The 22,021-nt window shown below is 44.2% G+C and overlaps 1 protein-coding gene across 2 annotated transcripts; it reads right to left on the minus strand.

The window, feature by feature from the left end:
- Positions 1-1,100: 1,100 nt before the first annotated feature.
- Positions 1,101-21,387, minus strand: LOC140116821 (cell surface glycoprotein CD200 receptor 1-B-like). 2 transcript variants are annotated; one of them, XM_072133251.1, is made up of 6 exons: positions 21,066-21,383; positions 10,371-10,658; positions 6,781-7,038; positions 6,280-6,376; positions 3,829-3,883; positions 1,101-1,269 (listed from the first exon to the last, which is right to left on the minus strand). In XM_072133251.1, exons 1-6 carry the CDS (start codon positions 21,136-21,138, stop codon positions 1,150-1,152), a joined length of 891 nt encoding a protein of 296 aa, XP_071989352.1. In that variant the 5' UTR covers positions 21,139-21,383; the 3' UTR covers positions 1,101-1,149. The 2 variants fall into 2 exon arrangements, with proteins under 2 accessions (XP_071989352.1, XP_071989353.1); XM_072133252.1 differs by lacking the exon at positions 6,781-7,038 and having other exon boundaries at positions 21,066-21,387.
- Positions 21,388-22,021: the final 634 nt, after the last annotated feature.

Consider the following 22,021-nt stretch of genomic DNA (forward strand, 5'->3'; position numbering starts at 1 on the left):
CTGCGGAGTTCAGAGACAGGAGGAGGAGAGAACTGCCTGTAGAGTTCAGAAACAGGATGAGAGTACTGCCTGCAGAGTTCAGAGACAGAAGGGGCAGAGAACTGCCTATAAAGCACAGAGATATGAAGTGGAGAGAACAGCCTGTAAAGCTCAGAGACATGAAGAGGAGAGGTCAAGCTACGGAGCTCCGAAATACACAGAGGATAAATGCCTATAGAGTACTGCCTGCGGAGTTCAGAGACAGCGGGGAGGAGAGAACTGCCTGTAGAGTTCAGAGACAGGATGAGAGCACTGTCTGCAGAGTTCAGAGACAGGAGGAGGAGAGAACTGCCTGCTGAGTTCAGAGACAGGATGAGAGTTTTGCCTGCAGAGTTCAGAGACAGGATGAGAGTACTGCCTGCAGAGTTCAGAGACAGGATGAGAGTACTGCCCGCAGAGTTCAGAGACAGGATGAGAGCACTGTCTGCAGAGTTCAGAGACAGGAGGAGGAGAGAACTGCCTGCAGAGTTCAGAGACAGGATGAGAGTACTGCCTGCAGAGTTCAGAGACAGGATGAGAGTACTGCCTGCAAAGTTCATAGACAGGAGGAGGAGAGAACTGTCTGTAGAACCCAGGAGTTTTTATCTTCACCTATACATTTCAGAGACATGAAGAGCAAAAAACTGTTTATAGAGTTCAAAGACTTGAGTAGAAGAGAACTGCCTTTAGACCTCAAGGAGATGTGGGGGAGAGAACTGCCTGAAGAGTTCAAAGACTTGAGGAGAGAACTGCCTATAGAACTATGGATATTAGGAGTAGAGCTCAAAGACCCAGAGAAGTGAGGAAACCACCTGTAAAACTGCACTTACAGCTCTAAACATCTCTGTGGCCTTCATGGTCCTAAGCAGGACCCGGGGACTGCTGAGCCAATCCTGAGCTTCCTGTGCTAAATCAACAGATAACGTGTATTTTTGACGTTTTTAATGCTATAAATCAGTAAAAAGTGCACATCACATTCTAATCAAGGGCTGGGAAAATGTAAAAGTAAAGAAAATGTATTTTCCTTATGTGATAAATATTAGTATTATTATTTTCTTTCATTATTTTTTAATCTTCTGGAGTAGGAAAAAAAAAACCCTGAAATAAATTAATGGCTCAATCTAGAAGACGTTAAGCTTTTTGCATTGGATGTAGGTTTGTCGCTTTATAATCGGGAAGGTCCTGGATGGAATCATATATGGTGTTCACTGTTTCCGTAAAACTTGCGTAAGGCTCCACTTCCTCCACAATCTAAAAAAAAAGAGATAGAAAAATTGAAATCTGATATTTAATGCGTATATTTTGAACTACACATTGGGGCACATTTACTTACCTGTCCCGTTGACCTGTCCGGAATGTCCGACGAGGATTCGGAGCTCCCGTGATTCACTTAGATCGTGCGTCCAATTTCCTGCATGTGTCGCTTCCCCGCTCAGGTCCGCCGGAGCTCACCTTCTTCTTCCAGGTGTATGTGACTGCTGATCTTGCGACACAATTTTGAAAGTTAAATTTCGCAGTTTGTTCAAATCAGTCGGGTTGTCGACGGCCACGCCCCCGATTTGTGTCGCACGGAAGCCGCCGCCGATGCACCAAAATCCAAACGCGCCAAAAACCAGGGGTAATTCAGGGAAATATTCGGGAAACCCGACGGAAATGCGTCCGACGGACCCTTAGTAAATGTTCCCCAAAATATTTATTTAGATTTGTACAAAACATTATTTAAAGATCATAGGATCATATTATACAGCAGTACAAATTACCCCAAAGTGAGTCCACATCTTCTCTGATCTTTACCCAGTATATTCATGCTCAACCACGCCTCCTCAGTGAAGAGAATTCCTGAGAGAGGAGTGAGCTGAATTCTCTTCATCTAGATGGCGAGTCAATTTTACAAACTGACAATGGAAATTTTCAGGCATGGGAATAACAATATAGGGATAGTTGTACTGCTGTGTAATAGCAGCTTTCAACTCTATGTTTAGTAAGTGCGGTTTAGTTCTACTGACAGGTTTCCTTTAATGACACACATCATACATTTAAAGCACAGGGTCATTAACCCCTTCATGGTGAGGACTCACAGAATAGGTCATCTACATACAGTTGAGAAAACCGTGAACAACCTTGATCGCGGCTGGCACTGACCAGAGTTGTTATCTATTAAAAGGTTGGAGGTACATAGGTGCTGCCATTTTTCACCCAATTGTTGCCCCCATGATGCCATTGGAGCTAGAGATGAGCGAGTATACTGCTGGGTGGAGTATTAGCATACTCGGACCGGCTCGTTACTCGGACGAGTATTTCCCCTGCTCGCGATCGAGCATTAAATTAAGTGAAGAACAGTGTTTTTATTGTTTAATAAAATATTACAGATGTTTCCTGATGTTTTGCTTGTTAGAACACATTGAAATAACACTATTCCTCACATTGCAGGTGTGCGCGCGTATCTCCCGCTAGGTTCGGAGATGTTCGGAACATCTGGAATGTGAAGAATATTGTTCTTTCAATGTGTTCTGCACTTAAATGCTCCTGTAGTCACTGTTTTTAATGTTTTAATTCTATTCTTCACTTTGTAGATGAGCGTGCGTATCTCCGAACCGGGAGACACACGGGCACACCTGCAATGTGAAGAATAGTGTTATTTCAATGTGTTCTAACAAGCAAAACATCTGGAATATGTAATTAAGCACTGTGTTCTTTTACTGTTCTGTTTTAGCAAATAAATGCTCGGGTCTCCCATTGACTTCAATGGGGCTCGTTATTCGAGACGAGCACTCGAGCATCTGGAAAAGTTTGTCTCGAGCACCCGAGCATTTTAGTGCTCGCTCATCTCTAATTGGAGCACCACTAGCTATAACAGTTTGGAGACTCTCAGAGGCTCCTATGACCTTGATATTGCCATCACTATAAAAGTCTGTTGGATGATCCTATCTAGAGGAAATGGGATAACGGGAATTCTGGAAGAAAAGAAGAGTAATTGAAGAGCAATCGGAAGACTGTCATTAATTCACCGCCCACGCCTTGGCTCTGCTAGAACCTTGTTTTATTTTGCTCTAGGAGTCAATTGAGCAAAACTTATACATGTGCACCAGACCTCCAGTTTCTGGGAGACCGTTAGTCCCACTTTCTCCCAATTGATGAGGGATCCAAAAGAAATCAAACCTCAGAGACCCTTTTGTGGATCGGGGATAACCCGAGTTTGGTGGGACTTGCATGGCAGTTGTACTAAAGAGATATGAATAAAGTGTGAAATGGAAGGTAGATTACGCTCACCCGACCAGGTTCGTCCTGAGGAGACTTCCAGCAAGGCAGTTCGGATCCCACGTGACCAGCGTGTGAAACAGCAGACAATCCAAAGAAATGATCCAGCGCGTGAGTTAGGAAGAAATTCTCTGAACTTTTTATTTGACTTCCATAAAAAAATATTGACATCACATAAACCGTAGCACTGCGTCCATGTAGTGGACTACAGTATCCAGCCTACGCGTTTCGAGCGCATACACACGCTCTTTGTCAAGGAGAATTTCTTCCTAACTCACGCGCTGGATCATTTCTTTGGATTGTGTACTAAAGAGAGATGTTCTACTAGAGGCTATGTATCCTAACTTACTCCGTACATACATTTGTATAGTATCGGTGGAAATCTGAGGAACATTAGTAGATTCATGGACATCTATTGCTGGCCTATCATGGATCAGTACAAAACAGATTTGTTGCCTCTAGATCTCAAGGTGCCAAAAACGTAAAGATATCAGCCTCATGCATCTCAGTATCTGATAATAATAAACTTCAATAATATATTTCATTTCTTACCATGTCAGGATTTTCTCTTGTGTCCGGATTGTCCTTTTTCACACTGAGGCAATTTCTGAAGGACAGAACATATTGGTAAATTTTTGAGGATTTTTTTTTGGTTTCACAATTTTTCAATCATATGTTTCGCTCAAAATCTTTCCCATTCACTAACCTCAGCCTGTTTCTTCTCTCCCCCTTTGCTACTCACCCAACACCTGGATCACTAAACAAAGACTACTCCAAAAGGAAGCTAGTAGGACTCCAAGATGTAGCAACCAAGTGGCTTCCTGTAGGGTAGTCCAAAATTATTTGGGAGACTTAAAGAGTTATTATGAGGGGGACACTATAACAGCCGCCTGTGAAGTAGCCATGACAGGCGGTGTAACAGGAAAGGGAGATCACTGCACAGGTAGCTCACAGGACGCTGTATGGGAGTGGGTGCTCATTGGAGTGTAAGGTCACATGCTCCTCCATCTCCAGCCGTCTTGTGGATGGGAGCTGCAGGAAGGGATTTCTCAATGACTTTATTTGAATATATGTATATTGGCAAGTTGCTTAATATAACGCCCCTAATACAAAACAAAAAATTTAAATAAGATGTCCAACCCTGTTAATCAGTAATCGGTAGTTGTGTGACACGCAACACTCCCATCAATGCATACAACAATTAGCGTCAAAAGCAGACAGCTCTATCCAAGGTGATGGTATTGGGTGAAAGTTCCCACTGAAGTACATGAGAGCACCACCCACAGTCATCTCAGACAGCCAATGGTAGATCTTCATATAGGTGGTATGGGCCCCATGAACCACTCACGGTGATCTCAGACAGCCAATGGTGGATCTTCAAATAGGCGGTATGGGCCCCTCGAACCACCCGCAGTGATCTCAGACAGCCAATGGTGGATCTTCAAATAGGTGCTATGGGCCCCTCGAACCACCCGCAGTGATCTCAGACAGCCAATGGTGGATCTTCATATAGGTGGTATGGGCGGGTGTGGGCCCTTTGAAAGCCCCTATACCGTCTATATGAAGATCTGTCATCAGTCTTAAAAAAAAATCTATACTCACCTTCTGGCTTCTTCTTCCCGGCCCCACGGCTTCATCTTCTCTTTCCGGCCTGGGCGCACACACTATGATTTGGCGGTGTCACGGCCATGTGACGTCATAGTGAATCCGCCGTGCGGGCAGGAAGAGGAGAAGACGGAGCCACGGGGAGAAGAAGACGGTGGTGAGTATAGAGATTTTTTTTCAAGAGTACCCTGCTGTGGAAATGTCATTAAAGGGGGGCATCTTCTGTGGACATCTCATTAAAAGGGGGGATCTGCTGAATCCCTCCTAGGGATTATACTCAAGTCAATAACTTTTGCCATTTTTTTTTTTTTTGTGGTAAAGTTAGGAGCTGCGGCTTATACACGAGTATTTACTGTATGAGGGGGAGATCAGCTGCGGAGTGCAGAGGCCGGGGGCAGCCAGGGGCAGCATCCTCATTACCTGCACTGTCTGAGAGATCTGGTCTGGACAGTAGTCGGGGTGGAGGGTTTCATGAATGTGATTGGCTTTTCTTAAATAAATGGGTTATAAAAGCACAGTTGTAGTTTAAATTACTTTTATGTACAGTACAAGATTAAGGAAGGATATAGAGTGTATAGAGGATATAGAGGGTGTAGAGTATATAGGGTATATATGTATAGAGGAAATAGAGTATATAAGGTATATATGTATAGAGGATATAGAGGATGTAGAGTATATAGGGTATATATGTATAGAGGATATAGAGAATGTAGAGTATATAGGGTATATATGTATAGAGGATGTAGAGTATATAGGGTATATATGTATAGAGGAAATAGAGTATATAAGGTATATATGTATAGAGGATATAGAGGATGTAGAGTATATAGGGTATATATGTATAGAGGATATAGAGAATGTAGAGTATATAGGGTATATATGTATAGAGGATGTAGAGTATATAGGGTATATATGTATAGAGGATGTAGAGTATATAAGGTATATATGTATAGAGGATGTAGAGTATATAGGGTATATATGTATAGAGGATATAGAGTATATAAGGTATATATGTATAGAGGATGTAGAGTATATAAGGTATATATGTATAGAGGATGTAGAGTATATAGGGTATATATGTATAGAGGATATAGAGTATATAAGGTATATAAGTATAGAGGATATAGAGGATGTAGAGAATATAGAGTAGCACTCAAGTCCAAACATCTAGGCGCGAGGTTGGTTTGAACGCTGGGGGGGGGGGGGGGGGAATCCTAGTCATGTGAACAGCCCAGGACCCATGAGACACTTAATCCACCACTGGGGACAGCAGCTAAATCTTACACTCCCACTCATCACTTATCTATGACCTATGATCTAGAGTAACATTTATTTATAGCTTCCCTACAATGCAGTAATACATGTATTCTAATAAATATTATAATGAATTGTAAATACCTGATATTAGATCTCTTCCAAAATAAAAAGATTCCAAGAAGCAGCACGAAGACTATAGTTCCCCCGAGAATCAGGTAGATGTTATGTCCTTCTGCAACTGTACGAAAAAGAATAACAACAAATTTTGTTGTTTGGATTTGTGACCAAAACCTCATGTTCTATCCTGGCAAGTATCTATGTGCCGAACCTGAACCTATGCCAGGGGTCTGCTCTAGTACTACTACTAATGACCTATCCAATGGGTAAGTCCTTGGGTAGTTGAGCAGCTTGGAAAACTCCTTGAACTGCCGGTATCCCAAAAGTGCAGCTTTTTGGCTATTTGCCACTTTGCCCTCACCATCCCTAAAAATACTGAGGCTCTTCACGTACTATTTAGGGTTAAATCTTCTAAAAGAAGCAAGAAATGGTAAGAAAACTTTTTTGTCCATCATTTTGTTCTCGGTTTAGTTGCTATCTTTTGGATACAATGTAGAAATTCATGGAGCTACAAAAGATACAAACCCAAAGGAAGTGTCTCTAAGCGTTTTTCTATAGGTCGTGATAAAGTCGGGTGTGACACTATGCAGGTGACCTCTGTGGCCATGGATGTGTTGTATGAGCTGGTCACTGTCACGGTTCCATCATCATTTGTATGTATCTGAGTCGTTATTTGATCCGTAGACATTGGGTTCCATGATATATTTGCTGCTGGTCTTCCCCTGTTGGCTTGGCACTTTGGATGCCCATTCTCATCCACTGTTATTGCTACATAAGGTTGAGCTAAAAACAAAAATAAAATAATAAATTATTGCTATTCTGGGGTACACGTACAGGAGATGATGGGGCTGTAGCATGGACATATGTAATGTATGAGATACTTGTGTTAATTTTTTTGCAATCTCTTCTTGTCGGGAGGTTTCTTTAAGACACAAGGGACAGTCTCCTCTCATCACTCACACGGCTTCTTTGATGTTTGTAATATTACAGGAAGTAAATGTGTTAGAGACAGGACTTAAAGGAAACCTACCACTGCTGGCATGATAAAATCATGCGAGCAGACCACCTGGTAGGCTATTTAATACTGATGCCGGCACATACTTTAGTTAGGCACGGCGATCGTTTAGATAAAAAAATGTTTTACTTACCTATGAAAATATTCCTCCGGTGCTACCCCTACGTCATCTTCGGAAGGGAGATGTCTTCCGATCTTTAATTATTCACGCCTCCTTCATTGTAGCCGTTTCCTTCGGGTGCCGAGAGCCGTGACGTCACCAAGCTCTCGGCACCTATCGCGCATGCGCAGATACTAACTCTCACACAGCCGGACAGCTGTGACATCCTGTGACATCCTGTGTCATCATTGAGGAGCGACAATCCATTTGGATTACAGCCTTGTGTCAATATAAGATTCCAGGGCCTGTAATTTCAGGCTGATCTGTTACAGTGTGCCACTGGCACACTGATACGGATTGTTAACAAAATCACCCTACAATAGTTTTTCAGTATGTGGCAGGAGTGAGTAGATCTCCTAGAGTTAAATTACTTTATAGGATCCAAAAATATGATAAATAAAGATAAAAAAGCAAAAATATAGAAATAAATTAAAAAAATAAATAAAAATTAAATTTTACTCCTTTCCCTAGAACTGCTATAAAAAAAAAATCCATGTTAGATATCTCTGCATTCTAAAAGTCCTAATCTATTCAAATATAAAAACTGTAATGGAAAATAGTGCCCAATGTCCGAATCGCCACTTTTTGGAAATTTTGCAACTTATAAAAATTGGAATAAAAGTGTTTAAAAGGTCATGTGGTCCCCAAAATGGTAGCAATGAAATTGTGATCTAGTCACCCAAAAAATGACACCTTACACAGCTCCATACATCAAAGTATTAAAAATAGTTAGCACCAGAATATAGCAAAGTGAAGTAATTTTTTGCTGTTTCATTTTTTAAAATCTATTAAAACCTAATAAAATCTATAAGGTGAAGCACACAGTGAAAGCTCTAAAATCCGCTCCTTGCCTCATATTTCACCTACCAGCATAATGGGGAGCAAGACATAAAAACCAACTGAGACTATAACAGATCCACCAGATCAGACTTAGTCTTAGGTCCAAACTTATGGAGTTTGCACCCGATCCACCCGAGGCTGGAGCCTCTTATTGGTGCCGGCAGGGGAATTTTAATCATAATATTCCAGTCTTGATAAATCCCACAAATGTGTTCCTGACCCTTGCTTGTATCTTTGACTATTGTTTGCTTTACGACTTTGCACCCTGCCGCCATCATGGATGGACAATCACCTCTCCCCATGATGTCATGGGTGGGTGGCGATCAGTACAGCCAATACAGTTTAATAGAGACTCGTAGTCCTCGTGTAATGGCAGGCTACTACAGATCATCTATAAAGTTGCTACATACTGCAATGCAGAAATATTACAGCATATAGTATTAGCAATCAGACCCTGCAGGGTTAAAGTACCCTAGAGGGTCTAAAATAATAGTTAAAAAAATATTTTACAAAATATTTATCAATGATAGATGTTGCCACGGTCCAAAATGCCCGATCCCTCAAAATATAAAAAGATGACGGTATTCGGTCTACGTTGAACACTGTAACAGAATATAGCGCCCAAATGTCTCAATCAGCTTTTTTTTGCCATTTTTTCATTAATGAATATTTGAATAAAAAATGATGCCATAGGTCCCAAATGTATTTAAATTAATATACCAGCACGTACCACAAAAAATAACACCTTAAACAGCTCCGTAAACCAAAGTGTGAAAAAATGATTGACATTTTTTAAAAATCTTTCAGAACACTGCATAAAATAAATGGCGCCACTGAATTGTACAATTTGTCCCGCAGATAACCCCCACGCATCACTGTAAATGTAAAAACAAAAACATTATCACTTTTGAAATCAGGGGAGTAAAAAACAGAAATGCAAAAACGAAAAAAGGGCTGAGTCCTGTAAGGGATAAGATTTCCAATAACGCACAATATAGTAGAATACATATACTGTATACAGGCGGTCCCCTACTTTAAGACACCCAACTTACAGACGACCCATAGTTACAGACGGACCCCTCTGCCCCCTGTGACCTCTGGTGTTCTCTCTGGATGTTACTATAGTCCCAGGCTGCAATGATCAGCTGTAAGGTGTCTGTAATGAAGCTTTATTCATAATCCTTGGTCCAAATTACAGCAAAATATTTTGAAAATCCAATTGTCACTGGGCCAAAAAGAAAAAAATTTGTCTAGAGCTACAACTATAAAATATACAGTTTCAACTTACATACAACTTACATACAAATAGTATACTGTGGTTACCCCTATGGCTTTCACCCCCCTTCTCTTCTTCCTGCTCCTCGGTATCAGTATGTACAATGACTGATTTGTTGTTGTTTTTAGCCTTTTGAATTACTGGGGGTCATTTACTAAGGGCCCGATTCGCATTTTCCCAACGTGTTACCCAAACATTTCCGTTTTGTGGCAATTTTTCCTGAATTGCCCCAGGTTTTTGGCGCACGCGATCGGATTGTGGCGCATCGGCGCCGGCATGCACGCGATGGAAATCGGGGGGGCGTGGCCGAACAAAAACCCGACGGATTCCGAAAAACCGCTGCATTTTTTAAAAAACGGTGTCACTGGACACGCGCTTACCTTCACCAAGAATAGGATCGTGAACTCCGGCGGGCCTCCGCGGACTTCTGCGCAGCAGCGACACCTGGTGGACGTCGGAGGAACTGCCTTAGTGAATCGCCGAAAACCCGAATCCACCGCAGAGAACGCGCCGCTGGATCGCGAATGGACCTGGTAAGTAAATCTGCCCCACTGTGTTACTATATTTAAAATATATTGCTGTAAAAACATACGTAGAAGGGGCCGCGCCATGACAAGATCACCTGATCAGCTCTGTTTAAACTTTCAACTTGCATTGCCCGGATATATGGACATTCACGATGATCCTGTGAACTATTGGGTGAATATATAGAAAACCACCTGGACGTAATGTTTTTTATTCTTTGCTGCTCCTACAAGTGGGGTACAGAGACCCCCTATAACACTATAAGAGGATACAGAGTATCGGTTCAAGTGATCTCTTACCTAGTACCTGTAATGAAACTGTATCTCGAAAGGTTCCGGTTCTATTGACAATCTCACAGGTATAATTTCCTTCATCGAGGAGCACGATGTCATGTATCCTGAGAGATGTCCGCTCTTTATCCAGATCCAGTTGAATCCGATGGCTGCAGTTTCTCTCAATAACATTTCCGCGAGTTGAGAGAAAACAGGAAGACTGATTCGGGAGCTTCACCCTCCAGGTGACCATGGTGAAGTTCACTATTGAATGGTTACAGTGTAGGGTGGTGGCACTTCCAACAGTGGAGACATCTGGAAGAGAGAGGAGAATCTTCATGGAAGTGACGGTTCCCAATGTAAACCGGTCCTGTCCACTTTATACACATATTCTACAGTAATCTGCCCTATACTTATGGAAGGAATGACCTCTATATCAATAATGTAATGAATTTGACTCAATGCCAGGCTGCTGCATCTACAGGGAACACAACATCATTGTGTATCAGGTAAAATACTGGTGACCCGGAGCTAATTCAGCTTCAAAATAAGAACTTTTTAACTGAACTTCAAGAGCTTAGAATTTGATTCCTGACTATGTGGTGAGTTTGTTTCACCAAACCACCAATATCTACCGTATGTGTCCACCAACCTGATCCAACCTGAGGATCCCGGACATACAAGTGTTATATCTTTCTGCATAGCCTTAACCATGAGGGTAAGGAGAGGGTGTAGGACACCTTTGGGAGCACGCTCCTCTTTATTCTTCCCTTTAGATAATGTATCAACTGTTAAACACTACAAGCAAGAATTGTGTATGGGTCATACAACGAGAACTCATTGGGGCTCATTTACTAAGGGTCTGAATCGGGTCTGAAATTTTCGTCGGGTTTCCCAAATATTTCTGATTTGCGTCGAATTGCCCTGGGATTTTGGCACACGCGATTGGATTGTGGCACATCGGTGCCGGCTTTCACGCAACAGAAATTGGGGGACGTGACCATCGGAAAACCTGACGGAATTTGTAGAAAAATTTGTGTTGCAGGAATAGCACTCACATACAGCGAGATGAAGAAGGTGAACTCCGGCGGACTTCAGCGTAGCAGCGACACCTGGTGGATATCGGGCGCATGACCTTAGTGAATCCCGGCAAGCTCCAAATCAACGTCGGACAACGCACCGTGGGATCGCGAATAGACCGGGTTAGTAAATGAGCCCCATTGTACTCACACTGTAACACTCATGTCAGGACACACGGTAGATCTAGACATGAGCTGCAGACCACCATCATACGCCTCCCAGTAGTTTTGGCATCTCAGTGGAAGATGGCTCCATAATACCTTCCTTACAATACTAACACCCCCTTAGTAAGTCCAACACAGCAAAGACGTCCTCTTGGGGCTACCCTCATAGTGTGGTGGATGCCTTAGTACCTCCTTACAAAAGTGATGCTTACTCAGTGTCACTATATACTGTATATCCTCTGCTTAGCCAGTCTATACTACACGGTGCATGTGGACATCTACTCAGGACCAACTCAGTCTTTTGAGTTGGGTCAGTACAGTTGGAAAGAAGGACAACCTACCAATAAGCAATATACACACAAAATGTCCACTGTGGACATGTATCAGAAATTGTATGTTATGTGATGCCATGTTATATATCGCCATCCGTGTCATGTTTGTATTAGTTAGGTTTAATCCTCTTTAAATGTTCTGCCATCATCCTGCCACTAATGGACAAGGAAGGAAGTGTCTGTGTATATACAGTAAATCATGTATATTGATGTTGTGTGAATTGTAGGGCACAGATGTGGAAGTGTGATGGTGGAGACCACATGTGTGCTAATGAAATGTTACCTACTCTACTCTACTATGGATAAGGTGCCTACATGGGGCAGATATAAATGCTGAGCTGGTAGACAGCGGGTACCATTAGCTGTCCGTAGAGGTGATTAGGACGAGTTATAAAAATGTGACACTCGGGGACTTAGATAGGGCCATAGTGTAAGCCATGCTTACGATGGCTGACCATGGGCTACAAAATATTCACCTTCAGAGAGACAGTGGGGCTTATTTACTAAGGGTCCGCGGCCGCACTTTAGTCAGATTTTCTGTCATTTTTGTGATTTGCGCTGCTGTGACTTAACTGGGGATTCTGTTGCACCCGATCAGATTTCATGCGACAGAAATCGGGGTTCGTGACGTCGGACGTTCCAACTGATTCGGACTGAGCGCGAATTGTGTTGCAGGACAATACACTTACATGCACCAGGAAGAAGAAGGTGAACTCCAGGGACCTGAGCGGGGAAGAGACACATGCAGGATATCGGGTGCACGATCTTAGTGACTCCCCGCACAGCGCATTATACACGGACAATGCACTTACATGCACCAGGAAGAAGAAGGTGAACTCCGGGGACCTGAGCGGGGAAGCGACACATGCAGGATATCGGGCGCACGATCTTAGTGACTCCCCGCACAGCGCATTATACACGGACAATGCACTTACATGCACCAGGAAGAAGAAGGTGAACTCCGGGGACCTGAGCGGGGAAGCGACACATGCAGGATATCGGGGGCACGATCTTAGTGACTTCCCGCACAGCGCATTATACACGGACAATGCACTTACATGCACCAGGAAGAAGAAGGTGAACTCCAGGGACCTGAGCGGGGAAGAGACACATGCAGGATATCGGGCGCACGATCTTAGTGACTCCCCGCACAGCGCATTATACACGGACAATGCACTTACATGCACCAGGAAGAAGAAGGTGAACTCCGGGGACCTGAGCGGGGAAGTGACACATGCAGGATATCGGGCGCAGGATCTTAGTGACTCCCCGCACAGCGCATTATACACGGACAATGCACTTACATGCACCAGGAAGAAGAAGGTGAACTCCAGGGACCTGAGCAGGGAAGTGATACATGCAGGATATCGGGAGCACAATCTTAGTGAATCGCGGCAGAGTGCATTATGGTCGGACAATGCACTTTCGGTGAACTCCAGCGCCCGGGTAAGTAAATGTGCCCCTATGTGCTCAAGCAGATGGCTGAAAGCTTAGCACCTGACTGTGAGGAGTGCATCTACCCCATAAGAACTTATTATCATTGAAAGTATAAGATTCACCCCACTGAATACAACTTATTCCAATGCACCATTCACAGAAAAATTGTAGCATTCCCAATATTCTAATCAGATTCTGCTAAAACTCTTGGACAGGAAGAGAATCAGCACGGAGAAGACATGGGCCACACCTCCAAATGTTATATGTTAAATCTTTTTTTAATGAGGAAGTTGCACAAAGGGGATCTCCTACTAGATATCAGCCTGGGAACATTATGGTAAGGGCAGGAGCATAACTAGAAAGGATTTATCTACATAATAAAATTTGGGCTATCCCCCCCCCCTTTCCCGTGTTCAGGCTCATAATGGGCCAACAGTAGACAGGTGAATCCACTTTTGGCACCAGGCAACCGTTCCCACACTTGCTGGATGCATGCATGATTACATACTGCTATTTTGGTGGAAGGTCGTTGCTTCCAATGTTGTAATTCAATGACGTTATCGGAATCGACGATCCTCCCCAAGATGGCGGCACCCTGCCAGCATGGCAGCGACAGCACAGTGACTTTGCCAGCACTAAAAAATGGTGAGGGGAGGGTGAGCCGAACCGGAACCAAACTTACAATGAAGTTCGGGATCCGATCTGGGGAACCCGAACCTGCAAAGTTTGCTTCGAAGGTGAACTCTAGGTGCCTCTTTGTATGAACATAATGGGGGTCATTTACTAAGGGCCCGATTCGCGTTTTCCCGACGCGTTACCCGAATATTTCCAATTTGCGCCGATTGTACCTGAATTGCCCCGGGATCGGATTGTGGCGCATCGGCGCCGGCATGCGCGCGATGGAAATGGGGGGGGCGTGGCCAAACAGAAACCCGACGGATTCGGAAAACCCGACGCATTTTTTTAAAAAAATGTGTCGCGAAAATTGTGCTTACCTTCATCCAGGATAGGCCGGTGAATTTCAGGGCATTTCGGCGCGCCTCCGGGAACTTCAGCGCAGCAGCGCCACCTGGTGGACGGTGGAGGAACTACCTTCATAAATCCCGGCCAGACCCGAATCCAGCACAGAGAACGCGCCGCTGGATCGTGAATGGGCCGGGTAAGTGAATCTGCCCCAATGAGGCAGATTTACTTACCCGTCCCTGCGTGATCCCAGAGGTGCGTTCCCCGTCTCAAATTCACAGCTGCCGCGATTCACTACGATCATGTGCCCGATATCGATCAGGTCCGCCGGAGTTCACCTTCTTCTTCCCGGTGCATGTAAGTGCTTGATCTTGCGACACAAATTTAAATGTTAAATTCCGCACTCAGTCCGAATCTATTGGATTGTACGACGGCCCGCCCCCGATTTCAGTCATGTGAAAGCCGGCACAATTCCGACACAATTCGATCGCATGCGACACAATCCCCGACGCAATCCCCGAAAAGTCGGGAAACCCGGCGAAATTGCATCCGCGGGACCCTTAGTAAATAAGCCCCAATGGCCCAGATTTGTCATTAGTCATACAGTGAGGCACTTTGTGCACTTTGCCTCATTAATGTGTACGGTGTGGTGGATTACTGAAGACCTGCGCACAGTTCTCCAATAATCTGGGACACCCTCAGTTTAACGGGTGTGTGTTACAATTATGTCGGGACTTAAATGTGGAGGCTGGTATGGATCCGCACCCAAACGCCCCTTTAGGTGCACAACTCTGTGGTGCGGAGGACACAGTGCAGCCGCAACACAAAATTGCCGCAAACAGTTCATAAATACGTGTGCAGACAGTTTTCACATGTGCAAATTACTCTAGGAACCAATAAATCCACAATAGTGGGGAGCTGCTGTTACCACTTGGGTCGATGATCTTGAGTTCTTTTTGTGTTTTTCTTTAGTTTTTCTTTTATTCACAATTAAATGCAGTTGTCTAATCTGCATATTCAGACATGAGTCTAGACATCTAAAGAGATCAGATTAGTGAAATATTATCGCCCTCAACCATAAGAGGACAGGATCATACGGTCATGGGGGAAACTGAAACCAGGCACAGTTGTCTGAAAAGGGGAAATTTGACTGTGCTTTAGACTTTTTGTAACCACGGATCGGGCACCTCGGGCTTAGTCAGCATCTGCTGGTGAATAAAACAATTGTCATGATTGTGTTGTTTCCTTAATTACTTTGCAGAAAGATTTGGGTGAAATTTGAATGTTTAACATGTAAGATGTGTTTGACTTAAAGGATTGTGCCAAATTTTGTGGTTTTCGTCTAGCAGTCATCTACAGGAGGTTCAACTGCTGGGACCTCCAAAGACCACAAAAATGGCCCCCACCGATCAGGAGAATGGGGGTCCTGTTCGCACTAATTGATGGGGCGGTAGGTCGGGGAGTGTAATGTCGCTCCATTCAATATTCATAGTATCATAGTATCATAGTATATAAGGCTGGAAGGAGACGCAAGTCCATCAAGTCCAACCTTTAAGAATTAAATAAATGTTTTATCCCCATAACCCGTGATATTTTTTCTCTCCAGAAAGTCATCCAGGCCTCTCCTGCACATGTACATAGAGTCCGCCATAACAACCTCCTGCGGCAGAGAGTTCCATAGTCTCACTGCTCTTACAGTAAAGAACCTTTGTCTATGGTGATGGTAGATCCTCCTCTCCTCTAGCCGTAGAGGATGCCCCCTGTCTATGGTGATGGTAGAACCTCCTCTCCTCTAGGTGTAGAGGATGCCCCCTGTCTATGGTGATGGTAGAACCTCCTCTCCTCTAGGTGTAGAGGATGCCCCTGTCTATGGTGATGGTAGAACAACCTCTCCTCTAGGTGTAGAGGATGCCCCTGTCTATGGTGATGGTAGAATCGCCTCTCCTCTAAGCGTAGAGGATGCCCCCTTGTCCTGGTCACAGGCCGAGGTATAAAAAGATCTTTGGAGAGATCCTTGTACTGTCCGTTCAGGTATTTGTACATTGTAATGAGGTCTCCCCTCAGTCGTCTTTTTTCTAAACTGAATAATCCCAAATTTTGTAATCTGTCATTGTATTCTAGTTCCCCCATTCCCCTAATAATCCTGGTTGCTCTCCTCTGCACCCGTTCCAGCTCTACTATATCCTTTTTATACACTGGTGCCCAAAACTGTACACAATATTCCATGTGTGGTCTGACCAGGGATTTGTATAAGGGCAAAACTATGTCTTTATCATGAGAATCTATTCCTCTCTTGATACATCCCATTATTTTATTGGCTCTGGTCACTAAAATTAAGTTTACCATCCACCAATACCCCCAAGTCCTTTTCAGCTTCAGTTTTACTAAGTAATTGACCGTTTAGAACATAATTATACTTTTTGTTTCCATGGCCCAAGTGCATAACTTTACATTTATCTACATTAAACCTCATCAACCATTTCTCTGCCCATCCCTCAAGCTTCCACAAATCCCTCTGTAATGCTAAACTATCGACCTCAGTATTTATTACTTTACACAGCTTAGTATCATCTGCAAATATTGAAACTTGACTGTGTAAACCCACTACAAGGTCATTAATAAAAATATTAAAAAGGAGTGGCCCCAATACTGACCCCTGTGGCACTCCACTGGTAACGTCAACCCAATCTGAAAATGTGCCATTAATGACCACCCTCTGTTTTCTATCACTAAGCCAATTACTTACCCAAATACACAGATTTTCTCCTACTCCCAGCAGTCTCATTTTATATACCAACCTTTTATGTGGCACGGTGTCAAATGCCTTTGAAAAGTCCAGATATACAACATCCACAGCGTCCCCCAGATCCAGTCTTGAACTTACCTCCTCGTAGAAACCAATCAGATTAGTCTGACAGGAGCGATCTCTCATAAACCCATGCTGACGCTGGGTTATAAGGTTGTGCACAGTGAGATACTCCAGGAAATTGAGCATTGGAAATTGCCCAGCACCTACCTCACTCATCTGCCCCAGCACTCTCATAGGGAAATGGAGCTACTACAGATACAGACAGTTAAAACATGTCGTGAATTGGATTTTTATCGTCAGTCGCATTTACAAGTTTGTATTTAACTGCTTGTTTGTCCGGTTGTGTAAATTTAAAAAACCACAAACCTAACACAATCTAAAATAAGTGCTACTTATGCTTAATGTTTGGAGTGATCCTCCTCCTGCAGACTCTACACTTCACTCATCAGGTAAATATGACTTTTCTCTGCTCATTTTCATGACTTTGTAGGATCCAAAGCTTTTAAGATACTAACAAAGCTCCTTATCATACATCTTGTTTTCCCAGGCCTTCAACAAGCCCTGAGGTAGCGATGAGTTCAGGGCTAGAGCTTTTCAGTAAATTAATGGCGTGGCTTACATGTTTCTCTGTCATTAGTAAAACAGATTTGGCCCTTGAATAGTGGTCATCCTCCATTATCAATTTTACACTGAAAATAATCAATCAAAGAAATCAGGTGAACACACCAACATATTCAGGGAAACTGTAATGTATGATGCATGTGGGATCTGTAATGTCCAGGAGGGGAGCATAGTCCTCTGTAACTGCCACTGAACCACCAATGTCAGATGAGAGCTCCGCCACTAGTGGAGTTCTTCTCACTGCCATAAAGGACACAATGGGAAACACCAGGCCCTTCCTCTCGCTGATATTAAAGACACAAGGTTATCCAGACACATTTTTGGTCCGTTTATCTCTAAACAAGGCAGAAAAATTGTGTCAAGCAAAGTACTTCTAAATAAAAATTAATATAAAATTAAATAAAGAAATAATAAAAAAAATAGAAAAACAAATAAGGGAGAATTTGGAGGTGCATAAAGCATTGGAAGAGGTGGAAGAAGTCGAAGCACAAAGAGTATCATGGCCACAGTGGGCAATGACCTTGCCAGTGCTGGAACCCTTCTATTTGAGCATGTTTCCAGTGACCCTGGAACCTGAAATCCTGCCTTCCAACCAGCGGCTCTGAAACCCGGCATACTGCCATCCCGCCAGTGGTCCGGGAACTCTACATCTAGCTATCCTGCCAACCTGCCCTGGAGCACCAGCTATCCTGCCAGCCTGCCCTGGAGCACCAACTATCCTGACAACCTGCCCTGGAGCACCAGCTATCCTGCCAGCCTGCCCTGGAGCACCAGCTATCCTGCCAACCTGCCCTGGAGCACCAGCTATCCTGCCAGCCTGCCCTGGAGCACCAGCTAGCCTGCCAACCTGCCCTGGAGCACCAGCTATCCTGCCAGCCTGCCTTGGAGCACCAGCTATCCTGCCAACCTGCCCTGGAGCACCAGCTATCCTGCAAACGTGCCCTGGAGCACCAGCTATCCTTCCAACCTGCCCTGGAGCACCAGCTATCCTGCCAGCCTGCCCTGGAGCACCAGCTATCCTGCCAACCTGCCCTGGAGCACCAGCTATCCTGCAAACGTGCCCTGGAGCACCAGCTATCCTTCCAACCTGCCCTGGAGCACCAGCTATCCTGCCAGCCTGCCCTGGAGCACCAGATATCCTGCCAACCTGCCCTGGAACACCAGCTATCCTGCCAGCCTGCCCTGGAGCACCAGTTATCCTGCCAACCTGCCCTAGAGTACCAGCTATCCTGCCAGCCTGCCCTGGAGCAACAGTTATCCTGTCAGCCTGGCCTAGAGTACTAGCCATTCTGCCAAACTGCCCTGGAGCACCAGTTATCCTGCCAGCCTGCCCTAGAGCACCAGCTATCCTGCAATCCTGCCCTAGAGCACCAACTACCCTGCCAGCCTTCCCTAGAGCACCAGCTATCCTTCCAGCCTTCCCTACAGCACCAGCTATCCTGCCAGCCTGCCCTGGAGTACCACCTATCCTGCCAGCCTGCCCTGGAGTACTAGCTATCCTTCCAACCTGCCCTAGAGTACCAGCTATCCTGCCAGCCTGCCCTGGAGCAACAGTTATCCTGTCAGCCTGGCCTAGAGTACTAGCTATTCTGCCAAACTGCCCTGGAGCACCAGTTATCCTGTCAGCCTGCCCTAGAGCACCAGCTATCCTGCAATCCTGCCCTAGAGCACCAACTACCCTGCCAGCCTTCCCTAGAGCACCAGCTATCCTCCCAGCCTTCCCTACAGCTCCAGCTATCCTGCCAGCCTGCCCTGGAGTACCACCTATCCTGCCAGCCTGCCCTGGAGTACTAGCTATCCTGCCAACCTGCCCTAGAGTACCAGCTATCCTGCCAGCCTGCCCTGGAGCAACAGTTATCCTGTCAGGCTGGCCTAGAGTACTAGTTATTCTGCCAAACTGCCCTGGAGCACCAGTTATCCTGTCAGCCTGCCCTAGAGCACCAGCTATCCTGCAATCCTGCCCTAGAGCACCAACTACCTTGCCAGCCTACCCTAGAGCAGCAGCTATCCTCCCAGCCTGCCCTACAGCACCAGCTATACCACCAGCCTTCCATAGAGAACCAGCTATCCTTCCAGCCTGCCCTAGAGCAGCAGCTACCCTGCCAGCTTGCCTAGAGCACCTGCTACTCTGCCAGCTCTCCTTGGATCACCAGCTATCCTGCCAGCTTGCCCTGGAGCAACAGCTATCCTGTCAGTCTCTCCTGGAACACCAGCTACCCTGCCAGCCTGCCCTGGACCACCAGATAAACTGCCAGCCAGCCCTAGAGCACCAGCTACCTGTCAGCCTGCCCTAGAGCACTAGCTATACTGCCAGCTTGCGCTGGAACACCAACTGTATTGCCGGCCTGCCCTGAGACTTTTTTATGTTTCTGGTATCTTGATTTTGATTTTTCTTGCTTTTTCCTTGTATTATTGTGTTTTATATTGCAATTAATGTTTTTTTAATTTTTTAAAAACATTACAGCCATATTAGCTTCTCCCCAACCTCCACCACCATAGGATTATTTCAAGTACTTTCCCCAGTCTATTGTGGGCAGGGCAACTGCCCTGTTATTTCCACCATTTTCCGCCCTTTAGAATTTACTATTCCCATTTTAAAGTCATTTTTGGGTGTTGAACTCCGGGTCCCTATTAACTTCAATGGGGTTTGTGTTTGGGTCAAAGTTTGGGCCGAAGTCCCGAACAAAGTTTTATCGCAAATTTCCAATGAACCGGTTGAACCTAAATTTTTACCAACCCGCTGATCACTAGTCAAGTGCTGGTATATGTGTGAGGAGTTGAAGGATTCTCTTTTATTTATCTATATAGATTTCTATGGATATATAAAAAAACCCCTGGAAAATGTGCACCCACCGTTGTCAATTGTTTGGATGTGCAGGCAGACAAACAGATGGAATGAAACAATCTTTTGGAGAATCCTTTTTCAACAAGCAATGGCCAAAAATAAACCTTAAGTAAATACTGTATATACTCGAGTATAAGCCGACCCAAGTATAAGCCGAGGCCCCTAATTTTACCACAAAAACCAGGTAAAACCTTATATATTTTTTTTACTCGAGTTTAAGCTGAGTTTGGGTTTTCAGCACATTTTTTGTGTGCTGAAAAACTAGGCTTATACTCGAGTGGGAAAAAAAAAATAAAAACACCTTCTGCCCATAAAACAATGGTTTGTCAAAAGTCATACAAAATTATAATTTATTGTTTCAACTGTAGGATCACCAGCTAAAAACTATATTATTTCTTCCCAATTGGGTACATCAGCTTTCAAAAGCTAAAATTTGTTAAAATGTAAAGGCGGCAGCGCAGTACGTCTTACCTGACTTGACCTTGGCCACAAAAACACCCAAAAAAAGCTGAAAAATGCAGCAAGTCTTCTCCCAAAATTTCATCTTTGGTCTGGCAGCCTCCTCGCTGACTGCATGGACACAGAGAAGACACTTGTCATTTTTGATCACCACCCTCAGGGTAAAAATAACTTCTCCATTTGCTGCTCCGTATGATAAGACTTGTCATGTCCGAGGGAATATTTGAGCACAGACAAGGGAAATTCTCTTTTACAGAATTTCCTGTGTACGATGACTTAAGCAAAAAAAGGCAAACGATTGAGTGAACTTCTACTATAGAACAAAACAAATACTCCAAAGAGTTAAAAAAAAACGTTTCAGGACTATGTAGAGCCGAGACAATGACTCAGCCCTCTACACGGGTCACTTCCTCTCCTGTGCACTAACCTGCGACTTTGACTTTTTTTTCAATTTTTTTTGACAGTCTGAAAAATAAAGAATCTCCTTCCATTTTGAGTATTTACTTTGCAGATCTATGTGTCTCCATGACAATAGACTGGAAATGTATTTTGTGTTATCTAAGCTTTGACCCCTGGTTACTGAGAACACGCCCTTTTTTTTGGAAGAGTTGGAAAAATGGCTAAAAATGTTCTAAAACTTCAATAAATGTGGTGCATTTCAGGTTCAAATTACTCCAGTATTTTGGTGTAGACAGATTGATACATCTCCCCCAATGTACTATATCACTGGATTGACTTTGGAGCTAACCACCCTTCATCCTGTCACCCCTCTAAAGCAAACTGGCATTTGCTGTTGGAAGTTTAGAAGCCCACTAATGCTGGAGGGGGTCCCAGTGTTTGTAGCAACTAGCCAAGAGATACTGATGTATAAAGGCAATGGGGTCAGGCAGAAGAGTTGCTAAAGACAGGCCAAGGTCTGGAGTGTAAAATTAAGAATCGGTCAGGGAGTTGAGGTAGGTAACATTGGA

This window comes from Engystomops pustulosus, chromosome 2 (genome assembly GCF_040894005.1).
Source record: "Engystomops pustulosus chromosome 2, aEngPut4.maternal, whole genome shotgun sequence".
NCBI classification, from domain to species: domain Eukaryota; kingdom Metazoa; phylum Chordata; class Amphibia; order Anura; family Leptodactylidae; genus Engystomops; species Engystomops pustulosus.

Coding starts and splice junctions, on each gene's coding strand:
- LOC140116821 (XM_072133251.1), bottom strand. CDS start 21,138: ATGAAATTTTGGGAGAAGACTTGCTGCATTTTTCAGCTTTTTTTGGGT. Junction 10,659..21,065: donor TGTGGCCAAGGTCAAGTCAG/GTAAGACGTACT, acceptor TCTCTCTTCCAG/ATGTCTCCACTGTTGGAAGT. Junction 3,884..6,279: donor TGGAAGAGATCTAATATCAG/GTATTTACAATT, acceptor TCTGTCCTTCAG/AAATTGCCTCAGTGTGAAAA.